This window comes from Candoia aspera, chromosome 1, assembly GCF_035149785.1.
Source record: "Candoia aspera isolate rCanAsp1 chromosome 1, rCanAsp1.hap2, whole genome shotgun sequence".
Taxonomy (NCBI): Eukaryota; Metazoa; Chordata; class Lepidosauria; order Squamata; family Boidae; genus Candoia; species Candoia aspera.
In genome coordinates, this window is record NC_086153.1 from 251,337,923 (window position 1) to 251,350,515 (window position 12,593).

The 12,593-nt window shown below is 42.6% G+C and overlaps 1 protein-coding gene across 1 annotated transcript; it reads right to left on the reverse strand.

Annotated features, from left to right (window-relative positions):
* Positions 1–11,095: 11,095 nt before the first annotated feature.
* On the reverse strand, positions 11,096–12,277 carry PTH (parathyroid hormone). The gene is made up of 2 exons (XM_063293069.1): positions 12,192–12,277; positions 11,096–11,352 (listed from the first exon to the last, which is right to left on the reverse strand). The coding sequence occupies exons 1-2, from the start codon at positions 12,275–12,277 to the stop codon at positions 11,100–11,102; spliced, it is 339 nt and encodes a 112-aa protein (XP_063149139.1). The 3' UTR covers positions 11,096–11,099.
* Positions 12,278–12,593: the final 316 nt, after the last annotated feature.

Here is a 12,593-nt window from a genome sequence, read left to right on the forward strand (position 1 = left end):
AACTCTCGCGATACTTCGACGAAGGAGGGGAAGATAAGCGGAAGCTATACCGCTTACCGAGGGGAACCAGCTGATCGCTGCGTGCTTGAGAGTACGCGGATCGGCTGAAGTTGGCGGAGGGCGGGCTTGTAGTCGCGCGGCAAGAGCTTGTTCCTTCTCGCTGACCTCGTGCTCCAGGAGAACCTGGAATTCGAGGGTGCCAGGGGCGTTCTTGCTTCCGTCCTCCCAGTAAGCAGCAGCGTCGCCTCCTTCTGGCTCGTACGCAGACGACGGGTCTTCAAGACCCACCAGCTGTGGCTCGGGGTGGACAGCCTGGTCTTGTCTTTCCTTGCCTCCAGTTTTAGCGCCGCTCCTTCTACGATGGGTAAAAGGCACGTTCAGCTCCCCAGCGCCTTAGACCCAGATCATCACTGCTTCTTCCAAACTAGAATCTATACCAGAGATACCTTTAGTTGATAAAATACTGCGATGGAAGAAAGAAGCCAATCTGCTGCTGAATGGAGACATTCAAATTAAAGCACCTGCAGCAGATGGTGGTTCGGCCATCTTAAGGAAAGGGAATTCGGGCCGCCATTAATGAGAAGGTCTGATTCTTTAGTTTCTGTTTAGAAAAAAACCTCCTCGAATTCCCTAGGTATTTGTTTAGATTACAAATTGGAATCTTTCACTTGGTCACTGAATCTATTTGAGCTTTTGGGCTGGACATGGAGAGCATGGTGCTTGGTCCATTTGCCAAGCAGGCTTGCAATATTCAGGTGCTTACATGGGCCACTGAGCTAAAAAACAGGAAACCACATGTTCACCGAGCTTATTAACATGTTGTTGATTGTTTGTCTGGTGTTAACACCAGACAAACAAGCAAAGCAATACCCTACTCAGGGAACTACCAAGGAGAAAACCACATGCCCACCATCACTGGCAAAGCAAGCTACTGTATATAACAGGGAGCAAACCCCACACTCAGCAGCACTGATGATGTTACCTAGTCAGGTAATAAAATGTCTGCAAGCAAACAACCAAGCTCAGAGAGCAGCAGGGACTCCATACTGTGTTATTGTTTAATAATTGCTTTCGTAGGTTAGGGTAACCCACCTGCCTTTGCAAAGATAGCAGCCTTTCTCAACCTTTTGACTCTGGAGGAATCTTTGAAATTTTCAGGCCTCGGAACCTTTGCACATTCAGGCTCAAATATAGGCCAGAAGTTACAAAATTATATTTGTTTCATGCGTAGGCCTGTATATATACATTAACAGTGTTCTTAAAATAAAAGTAAATGAAAGTTACCTCTTTAATGTGATGTTGCCTGAATTTGAAATAATTTTTAAAATAAATTGTGTTCTCCCAGGGAACCCCTAGTGACCTTTTGCAGAATCCTAGGATTCTAAAGAACCCTGGTTGAGAAATCCTGAGCTATAGTAATAGCGCCTAGTGTTTTTGTTTTAAATTAGTTTAAAAGGGTCTTGAAACCTAAGTCTGGTCAGAGTCAGGCCTACCAAGAAGGAACTGCTTGCTTCTGTCCCCATTTTACCCTAATGCTGTTAAAATTCAAAACAAAACCATGGTAGAGTGCCTGAGGCAACCCTGTTCTGACTGGGCTGTTTTATGTCTCAAGCCCAGGCAAAAGAGTTAAACCGCTGTACTGAATTTATACAACAGGGCCTCGCTCTGTTAGGTAATTAACAGTCTGGGATTATTGAGGGTATTTGTGGCCTGATCCAGAAATCAAGTTTCTAGATTTGGATAAGATTCTGAACATGTAAACGAAACAGTTAAGCGTATTTGATGAATTGCTCCCAGAAATATCCAAGGGCTACCATAGCTATAGCTATAGCAGGAGCAGCTATCTTGAACACAGTATTTTTGAAGCTTGTCAGGCTATTGTTTTTACGCTGTTTTCCAGACTACAAAATGATACCATGCCGAGGGCCCCTTTTCAGTTGACAGAGTTGCTTTAGCCCTGTCTCTGTATTCAGACGCTCTAGAAAAATGTTACAGTAATCTTAAATTAACACTGTTCTAGGTTGGGGGACAATCAAAAACAAGTGAAGGTGATGTACTCAATGATTTACCAGAGAAGCAGGTTTTGTGCAAACATAGCCACAAACAAACCAGACAACCATGTTTCAACACTGTGTGTTCTGCAAACAACCATTCTTTTCAACTACAAACTATCTTGGGTTCTTCAGTAGAAAATTGGTCATTAAATGTAAATACACAAAGTAGTAATATAATTCTTTGTAGAAATTGTGTTACCAACTTTGAATCTGAATTTGAGTGTGATTAAATTTAAGCAATTCTTAAAGGAAAAGGAAGTACTTTTTTTGATATACAAATTTCTTTACTGTGTCAAAGCTGACCAGTTTCCTTCAGATCAAGCCAGCTACTTTCTTTTACCTAAGTCCAGCAATTTGATCTACTTGCTAAAGTGGAAATAAAATATTTGAGAGAGAACACTTTATTTTTTGAGCTTTCATAACTCCCTCTAGTGGCTTGAATAGTAAGGTACAAGTATTTCTGATCCCTGTGTTTATATAATAGATCTTTCTATGGTTATGTTTGTGTGGCACACTTCCTACAGCCTACCTCTGGACACATTTTAACTGAGTTTTTTAGCTCCCTAGTGTTCAAATCTTAAACACTCTCATATGAGATCTTTTCTGCTAAATGCTGTTCCATAAAGTTTGTTGTAGATCACAGAATCTGGGTAAATGGGGACCAAAACGGCAGCCATTTTTAGTTTGAATGGCATAGTGACTACATACACACACCATGCATACTCGTGTGAGCGGGGAAAAATGAGGGGTTCACAGAACCCCTGGATGTGCCTTAAACTCATCTAGAAGAAAAAAGGACTGCCTGAAAGGAGGCAAGGGGGGGAGGAAAATGGGTGCTAAAACAGTCATTAGGTTTAGAATTTGTAGTTGAGATAGTGGGTAATAGCCGGTGCCAGCAAGGTCACGCAAGGGGGAGGGATTATTAGGATTGTGTAAACTTTTGTGTGAAGGGGGAAATGCAGGCCCTGATATATGTATACAAACATTAGAATTAGGATGAAGTTAAATACATTCCTGAGGATGTGATCGATATCCATAAGTGTCTCAAGGATGTGTTGATTACTTTCATCACATGTCTGTTCTTCCCCTTCCTGACAAAAAGGCAATCACGGTTATCTTGACCTTATGTAAATTAAACTAGGATCTGGTGAGCCATCAGAGTCAAAAACAACGATAAGGATTGTAAGAACATCCTGACATCCTGCTGGCATTGTGAATTTGTAAATCAAAGTGGGTACTTCAAGGTAACAGGAAGAATGTGAGCTGAACCCTCCAAGGAGGGGGATGACAGGCAAGGAGGGTATAAAGGTATAGGGTTAACTTCATTCAGGGTTCCTTCTTGCACGGAGGGACCCGCCTTTGCAAACGCGTTACCAAATAAACTCCTTTCTTTGTATCATCGAACCTGGGTGATTGGAATTCTTCAGGGACATTTTTCCCGCTGACAATTTGGCGAGCCAGCCAGGAGCCCTTGAGGAGATGTCGGTCTGGAAGGATCAGGGAGGGGTAAGTGGCCACCGCTTCCCATTGCTGAGGTGACTCCGCCCGATCCTCCTGGAGCGACTCCCAGGGCCCCGATTAAACGAGACGGTTCAAAGAAAGGAGAGGAAGTCCGGCTGCTGTGTGATCAGTCGGCCCGCGGAAGGAAGGCCAGCTGCGCAGTTGGTGGAAAGTCCAGCTGCGAGGTAAGCAGTTGGTGGGAAGCCAGTCGTGGGCTCTGACGAGAGCTGGAATAGGTGAGTTGTAAGGCTTGCGGGAGGACGTGACTGACCAAGGGACTCTTTGGTGTGGGTGGTTAAACAGTCGCAGTTCCTGCAGGTAGCCGTGAGAGTCCGGTGCCTCAGGTCGGCTGTAGTGCTCCATCGAGGACGGGTGTAGAAGGAGTCAGACTTTAAAAATAGCCAGCGTCTGCTGGGAGTCTGATAAGATTTTGCCGTGAAAGAGAGGGCTTAAAAATTCGCATCCAGCGCGGGCTGGAGTCCTCGGGGCGAGATCAGTGAGAAAACGGTCAGTCATGGGGAAGGCACAGAGCAAACCACCTAGGAGACTGGAGGCCGGGGTTGGAGCCCCGAGCAGAGGGCCAGATCCGGATGTGCCCTTAGGACAGGTTATAAACCAGTGGAGCATGCCATGGCTGAAAAGGTATACCAGAGAATTAGAGAAGGTGAGGATGATTAGGTTGTGCACAAAACAGTGGCCCAAATACCCATTGGTCGATCCCGACCGCCCTTACTTTTGGGATCCAAATGGGATGTCCAATGGGTATTGGATCACTCAGTTGGAGGAAATGGTCTCATGGACCAGGTCCCTTATGTAGAAGTCAGGTAACATGTGTCTTGGGAAGGGCCAGACCCGCCCACAGGCATTTTTGTAAGTAAAGAGGACAGCAGTGATGAGGAATGCCTTTTTAAACTCGTCTCGATGCCATAGGTTGAGGTCGGACTTTAAAACTAGCCAGCGTTTGCTGGGAGGCCGGCCCGGTTTTGCCCCCGACAGCCAGAGGCTTAAAATTGTTGGAAAGCAAATCCAGCGTGGGCTGGAGTACTCTACCTTGGGTGTAAAACAATCAGAAGGTCGAGAGGGGCTAGTGCTGATCAAGGATCAGGGTGAGAGAAGGCAGTAACCAAGATGGGCTGAGGAGAGTATAGAGGATCTCTCAAAAGAAACAGAGAAAAACATAAGCAGAAGGGCAGGATCAGGGTAGCAACAATAAGGGAGGTTATGGAACAAAGGGAACACAGCAGGACGCCGCCACTCAGAGATGAGGAAAGGATAGGTGTGGAAATGGCGGGGAAGAAGAGAACCAGTAGAAACCAATCCTGGGAGTCCTTCAGGACTGTCAGAATTTGTATGAGTATGTAAAAAAAAATGTTTTCTGATTGTAGGTGTTTGTCTGTGTATTGGTATGTATATTTGTTGAGGGAAATGGTGCAGAGAGTGTGTGTGTGCTCATGTGTGTGTGTGTGGCATGGGCATCTGTCCTGAGCTGAGGAGAGAAAGTCTGAAGAGGGAAGGAAGGGAGAGAGAAGCTATGTGAGCTTGTCCCTTAAGGAGTTAAACGTGAGTCTGTCCCTTTAGGGAACCAAACTCCTCCACAGTAAAGGGGGAACGCTTCAGGTTTTTGGAAATCCATAGCCCTGGCCAGGCTGCGGGTCTTCCAAATTTTTGGCTATGCCATCCCTTCTGTTATTTGCTGTGGATGGAGGGACATGGGATTTGATTGTGCCATGTGTTCAGTACTGTGAGTAGGTGACCAATTTAATTTGTGTGGAAGGGAATTGGGTAAAAGTGAATTAAATAAAGTGAAGAAGAAATAAGAATGAACTTGTGATGGTGAGGGGACTTGAGAGAAAGAATGCCTATGGGGTGGTACACACTTTTGGGAAAATCTGGCAAGAAAGGGGTCTTATAAAAGCTGATGGGAAACAGGTGGAGCATGTCCAGCAGGTGGAAGAACTTTGGAGATGCTGATGAGACCCCATAAAATTGCCGTAGTTTATATACCAGCTCATCAGAGAGGCCATAGCTCAGAGGTGGTGGGAAATCGGTGGGCAGATAATGGGCAAAGGAGGCCGCTGGCCAATTGGAATTACAGATGGTGGCGGTGCCAATTTTGGACCCTCCAGAGAGCCCAATCTGGAAACCCACTGAGCAAGGAAAGAAAAAGTTAAGAGAGGGGGGTTGCAGAGAGACGGAGAAAGGATGGCAAATGGAAGGAGGGGGAGAAGTAGTATCTCCCGAGGTTATGAAGGGAATCCTGGAATAAGTGCATGAAGGAGGGCATTGGGGGACCGATGCTTTGGTAGATGCAGTGAAAGGAAAGTTTTGGTGCTTAACTATGTGGACCATAGCCCATAGTGTGTGTTGGAAACGCTTCATTTGCTTAAAAGTCAACAAGGAGGCAGCAAGAAAGAAAAAGGGGGGCGACCGTTAGCCTTTTGGCCGTTTCAAAGGGCACAGGTAGACTATACTGAGCTGCCAGAAAAAGGGGGGTGCTGGCAGAGCCCATAAATGAACAGGGTGTTTGCAGGGCAACCCCAGGAAGAGAGAGAAAAAGAAAGAAAGAAAGAAAAAGAAAGATGAAATGCCTCGTTTTTAGCTCAAGGTTTGCGGCCCCAAAGAGGGGGAGGCAGGGGGAGTTCTCGGAAGATTGGGTCGAGGAGGTATTCCTTGGAATGGAGGGCTCGGGAAACAGACAGGCGCGGAAAGGACCTGGAGAGGCGCAGGCTCTCTGGGGAGGGGAGTTGAGTTGAATCACAATAGGGCAGTTGAGTGTGGATTGTCTCCAATAGGCATGGGAGCGGCTAGATTCATCTTGATGGGAGCTATCGCCCTTTTAATAAAGCATTCCTTTCTCCTGGCTGAAAGGAAGGAGGAAGAGCTTCTGTGTTCCTGCAGGGCTGTGATGGAGTGCATGTGGCAACAGCCTGTTGAGGCATTGGTGTGCAGTTTTCTTTTTAAGAGCATTTGTTTGTCTGAATGTGTGCGTACATATAAGGTTGAGAAACTGTTTTGAGTTGTGAAAAGAGAGTTGGAGGCTGCAGGTTCTGGCCATGCCTGCATCCACCATTAATTCTGGTTTTGTGTGTGTGTGTTGTGATTTGTGTAATTTGAATGCATATGATGGGAAAGTTGAAAGGTTTTTGTCAATCCTTTCCCTTTTTTTTTAATTGTTTGAGGTGTATGTGTGGTGTATGTGTGTTTCATTATTTGCCCAGTCTCACCCAAACTCCTCCCTTCAGTCTGCCTCTTGCCTGCTTGTTGCAAGCTTGAGGATCCAAATGAGGGGACAGAAGGGTGACAGAGGGGAGGGGCAGTGCGTTTACAGAAGATCCTTTACTCCCCCATCTTTTTAGGATTTTTCCTTTTACAATACCTTTACACACACCGGGGACAATCTTTTAAGTTTCAGAGATGTCTCTTTCCTTCTCATTTCCAAGAAGGAAATGATTACTCCTCTTGTGAAAAGGGGGGGAATGTGGGCAGTTTCAGAGAGGCAATGACTCAGAGAAAGGGGGGGGCACCCCTTTGCTCTCACAGCTCCACTCTGCTCTGCCCCTGGCATTCCAGTTTTAGGAAAGTGAGTGTGTGTTTTTATAAATTTTATATGGATTAAATTTTAATCACTCCTCAACATAGCACATGATGATAAAAACAGGAGAGGGAAAAATTTGGACAATAGTAGAGCCTCCATGGACTGGTATGATCTATCTGAATTTTTGTTTTTGTTTTTGTTTTGACAATTTTGGTTATGGAAACAGTCCAAACACTAGATGGGCTCTTATGTCAATGCTTTCTTTTTGTGGTGATTGTTTTATAGGCTAAAAGGACACTTGGAGAGGCTAGGACCAAAGGCAAGATTAACATGGACACAGCCTTTTTAGTGACAATACTAAGTCTCTGGATTGCTCCTAAGAAAAGACTTAGAGTCAGTTCATTTGAGATGGGTGACTCTATCTTGGAATTCTTAATGGAGAAGTAGGAGACATGCATGCCATGGGGAAGAAATTTGTCTGCAGCATTTGAAACAGTTATCTGCGCAAGTCTTGTCCTTGTCTCCCTATCTACAGGAACACAGAGCCCTACTGTTGGAACAAGCAGGCATCCTTTTAAGTCTGGAAATCAAGTTAAACCAGATGGAGGGGAGTCGGCAACTGAGTTGGGAGAAACCCCAAAGAAGACACTGGTGTTGCCAAATACTGCTGGACACTGGACTGTGCAGAAAAAGAAAAAATGCGCCTGAACTTTTTTTGTCTAATACCTTGCAGTTTTGATGACCATACGGGTCCCTGAACCTGGAAAAGAGAGTCACAGGGTTCAAGGGAAGCTTTGAAGATGCACTCAATTTAGAACAATAGGGAATTTATATTTCCATATGAAAAGGGATTAGAATACAATTCTGAAATCCAGCCTACCTGTTAGCCTTATAGGCTGGTGCCTGAGTCACGAGTGGACTGATAAACAACTTTCAAAAGAGGGGGTGCTTTAAAACCCAGAAGGAATAAAAGAGATGCACCGGGAGGATCATTTGACAGTGAAGTATGTGTAGACGGGGTGGAAGTGCCTAGGGGAGTGCCGGATGAGGTCAGGGCTAGAGGCTAAATTTTGGTGGGATTTGAATCCTTTCTGTTTTGGTAGGTGATGGTTGACGGGGATATGGATTGGATCATCTATTGTGGCCAACAGGGGTTCATGAACTGTACCGGAGATGCTGTGAAGGGAATTGCAGAATGGTTGGATGCCACTAGTGGGGTGGCCTGGAAGAGTGAAATGGCATTGGATGTGCTGTTGGTGGGCTGTTCACGAGCTGGAAGCAAGCTCTCATGATGGGAATTTTGATCCTGGTAGGATTATTGTGTATCCCATGTCTCATCCCGCTGATCAAAAATATTGTTCAAAGCACAATTGAAAGTATGGCCCCCCAAAAGATTATGTACCAAAGATTAGAGGAAATTGATCCAAAAAAATACATAGAAGAAAAACACATTTTAAACATTTTGAGTTTAAGGCAGGAAATATAAGTCAGTAGAAGAAGGGGGGATTGTGAGCGGGGAAAAATGAGGGGTTCACAGAACCCCTGGATGTGCCTTAAACTCATCTAGAAGAAAAAAGGACTGCCTGAAAGGAGGCAAGGGGGGGAGGAAAATGGGTGCTAAAACAGTCATTAGGTTTAGAATTTGTAGTTGAGATAGTGGGTAATAGCCGGTGCCAGCAAGGTCACGCAAGGGGGAGGGATTATTAGGATTGTGTAAACTTTTGTGTGAAGGGGGAAATGCAGGCCCTGATATATGTATACAAACATTAGAATTAGGATGAAGTTAAATACATTCCTGAGGATGTGATCGATATCCATAAGTGTCTCAAGGATGTGTTGATTACTTTCATCACATGTCTGTTCTTCCCCTTCCTGACAAAAAGGCAATCACGGTTATCTTGACCTTATGTAAATTAAACTAGGATCTGGTGAGCCATCAGAGTCAAAAACAACGATAAGGATTGTAAGAACATCCTGACATCCTGCTGGCATTGTGAATTTGTAAATCAAAGTGGGTACTTCAAGGTAACAGGAAGAATGTGAGCTGAACCCTCCAAGGAGGGGGATGACAGGCAAGGAGGGTATAAAGGTATAGGGTTAACTTCATTCAGGGTTCCTTCCGCCTTTGCAAACACGTTACCAAATAAACTCCTTTCTTTGTATCATCGAACCTGGGTGATTGGAATTCTTCAGGGACATTTTTCCCGCTGACACTCGTGAGTAATAATATTTTACTGAAATAACCCAGTTTTCTGGGTTTGCATATACTGAATTATTAACAGGCCACATTTATAGAGCACATTAGGCCAAATCCTGGATTGTTTGTGGTTCAGTATGTCATCGGCAAATAGCCATAGGATCTTTGTCAGTATTTTTGTATACACTTTATAGGAATTTATTCTGAATTCAACTAAATTATTTCATTATCCTGTATTAGAAGAAGGATCATATAAATAATGACAGAATACTAAGTTGTGCTTTCCAACTACTACTGTCCAACAGTTTTTGGTCCATTTATTTGACAAGGCATTAGCAAGATACAGATATAAAGGAATTAAATTGAATTTGTGTAAGGTAGATGTGAACATACAGCAAAAGAATAAATAAAAGGTGCATTTTAAAAGTCTTGCTTCCATAACCACACATCTCATCTCTGAACCCTGTTCCCACATGGAATGCTACTGAATACAATGTAGATCTCTGCAGGTTCAAGGGTATGTATTAAGAGTAATGCCTTTTTGCAAGATCAGGTCAATAAAGGTACAAAGGAATATTCTCTCAGTTAAAAGCTTTGCCAGAGACTTTTAAGAAGCCAGAACATCAATTGCAGATCCAGCATAATGATTATCAGATAATTATTCCCACATTCACTTCTAGACTAAAAATGGTGAACATATTTTTTACATTATTATTTATCATTTATTAACCAACTTTTGCAGAATGTCTGAGATGCTAAATCTAAGAAAAAGGAAGATAGGAGAGACTATGTTGGATAAACCAATACAGAGTATGATTCTGATGTTAAAAAAGCTAACATATTTCATCGGAATGGATGCAGTGGCCTGAATGTTTTATGATTCTTTGTGTGCTTGAGCCCATGCATTTATTTATTTATTCCAAAGTAAGTTCTATTAACTTCTGTGAGACAGCTACCAAGCAATTATGCGTAGGATCACAGCTTCAAGCTATGATTCTATATAAAGTTACACTTTTTTTTTCTTGACACAAAGATCACAGAAGTTAATTAAGGTATCAAATTCCAAGCATGTTACTTGAAAGTTCTTTTATAGGATTGTGCAACTGGTTGTTTGAATGATCAGGGGCTACCCAATCATGTCATTGTTGGAGATGTAGCTGTAATTTCTATTGTAAAAGTGTGAAGAAATATGCTTGTACCACTGCATGTTCCTCCATATCCAAGTGGTGTTTCAGATTTCAACATTATCAAATAACATGTTCCCATGAGATAAAATAGGTATTTAAACCTAACAAATTACTTTCATTATTGTAAGATTAGGATTTTAAATGTGGCTAAGGCACGATTCTCCAGGGACAAGCTCCCAGTTGCTCATACTGCGTATCTTTCTTGTGCTGTCGTTTTCTGGAGATTAACCAAAATAGCATTACCAGAATCTATGCATTCCTTTATTACTGTGATGTGTTAATGTGCTAAATTTGGAAATGAAGCATCCAAAGCAATAAAAAATATCACCAGGAAAAGGCCTTTCTCACCTAGCTTTCAGAAACCCCAATAGCTAGTAATGTAGACTACTCAACGTGATCTCACAATTCATCCTGTAAGCTATATAGACAACTGAAGAAACCGCGTAAGACAAGGGATCAACTGACTATAGGCAATGGAAATAAAATGCACAGAATAAGTACATCCAATCTCCAAAAAGTAACATTATGCAGATATCCTCTTAGACATCGTTGTTTTATAAATAATAAATAATAAAATGCCCTAATTGCTCACTACCACTGAATTGGAAAGAGAAGCTATGATACTTTCACTGTGGTTTGGTTTTGAAGGTGATATCTTTATAACCTTTGTTCCAATCCTTTGGTTTCTTCTGCATCTTTGGCTTCCCATGATCAGGGCGCAGTCTCCAACTCCTTACTTCACGGGGCTTAGTTTCTTCAACAGCCTCAGGTTCATGATGCACAGTTTGCAGTTTCTCAAGGAGCCAGTTTTGCCTGTCTGCAGAATGTAGATGTTCCCCCAAGTCATGCATAATCTGCACTTCACTTACAGACCTCTTCCTGTAATGAAGAAAGAGGGGACAAGACAAAAGATAACCCCATAGAGTAGCAAACAGGCATTTATTTCCGCATAGTTATACTAACTGTGACTCTGTATGTGCAGGGTTTTTTTTTAGTTCAGAAAACTGATAGGTTTGGTGGGAGAGGTGATCTATTCAGATCTTAACAATGGAACAGATTTCTGAAAAATCAAAGTTATTCAACAGATTAAAAATGATAATTCTGCAAGCAGCATTCTTTAAATACTAGCTGCTAGGGAGAAATATGAAGGATGAGGATAGCAATTTCGTTTCTACAAGAACTTTCAGAATGTGTCTGCTGGGTCACTGTGAGACTCAGAATGCTATTTATTTACAGTATTTATATGGTGCCCCAGTCGAGACCTTGGCCAGTAAACACAAAGCAAAATAGAAACAATAGCAAATAAAAATAACAATATATTTACCTGCCCAAGAGGAACACCCATAAATACTTCAAGCAGAACACATGTTGAAAGAGTGCAATTTTAAGTGCCTTATGGCATATAAAGGGGGGGGGGGGCGGGGTACCTCTAGGGGAGCATACTTAAGAGCTTGGGGGCTATGACGGAGATGGCCTGTTGCGCACCCCACCCTTCCACTTTTCATAAGGAAAAGGTATTTTAGCAAAGACATGGTGTGTTAGGCCTGGACAAGCAGATTCGATTCTTGCAAGACAGTGTCCAGTACTGTACCTTAAAGGGCTCTAAAGGTGAAAAGTAGCTGTAACTAAACTAACTGCTGTAACTAAACACCAAAGATTCAACTCTGTTTTTGTTGCTCATTTCTCTCAGAAAAGGTATGGCTTAGTAATATACTTACATCACAGCTTTTCCATCAGAATTTATGAAGAAACAGATCGCATATAAAATGAATGCAGATTTAGTCATTTCCCTGGCTGAAGTCATATTACCTGGAAGAAAAGTCAAGGTATATTTTCATGGATGAAATTATTCTGAACAGTATAATTATCAAGCTAATCACAGAAATGGTGGAAAAATTATTTATAAATGGAGAATCATGTTTCTTCGTGCAATTTGAAGAAAGGATAGAATTGGGAATGAAATTAGTCACAAACACTTGCCTTACATTTGCTATGCTTCTAGATTTCCCTGCCTTAGTGCCTCTGTCTTTTTTAAACGATAAGAATATACAGTATTTGTATTGTTACCAATAATTTAGATTGATCCAGCCAGTACAAATGGTTCTCCATCATATTCCTAT

What these genes read in the sequence shown, in the direction of transcription:
- PTH (XM_063293069.1), bottom strand. Translation starts at nt 12,277, where the DNA reads ATGACTTCAGCCAGGGAAATGACTAAATCTGCATTCATTTTATATGCG. An exon ending in TCTGATGGAAAAGCTGTGAT is followed by an intron (nt 11,353 to 12,191) that starts GTAAGTATATTA and finishes TCTTCATTACAG; the next exon opens with GAAGAGGTCTGTAAGTGAAG.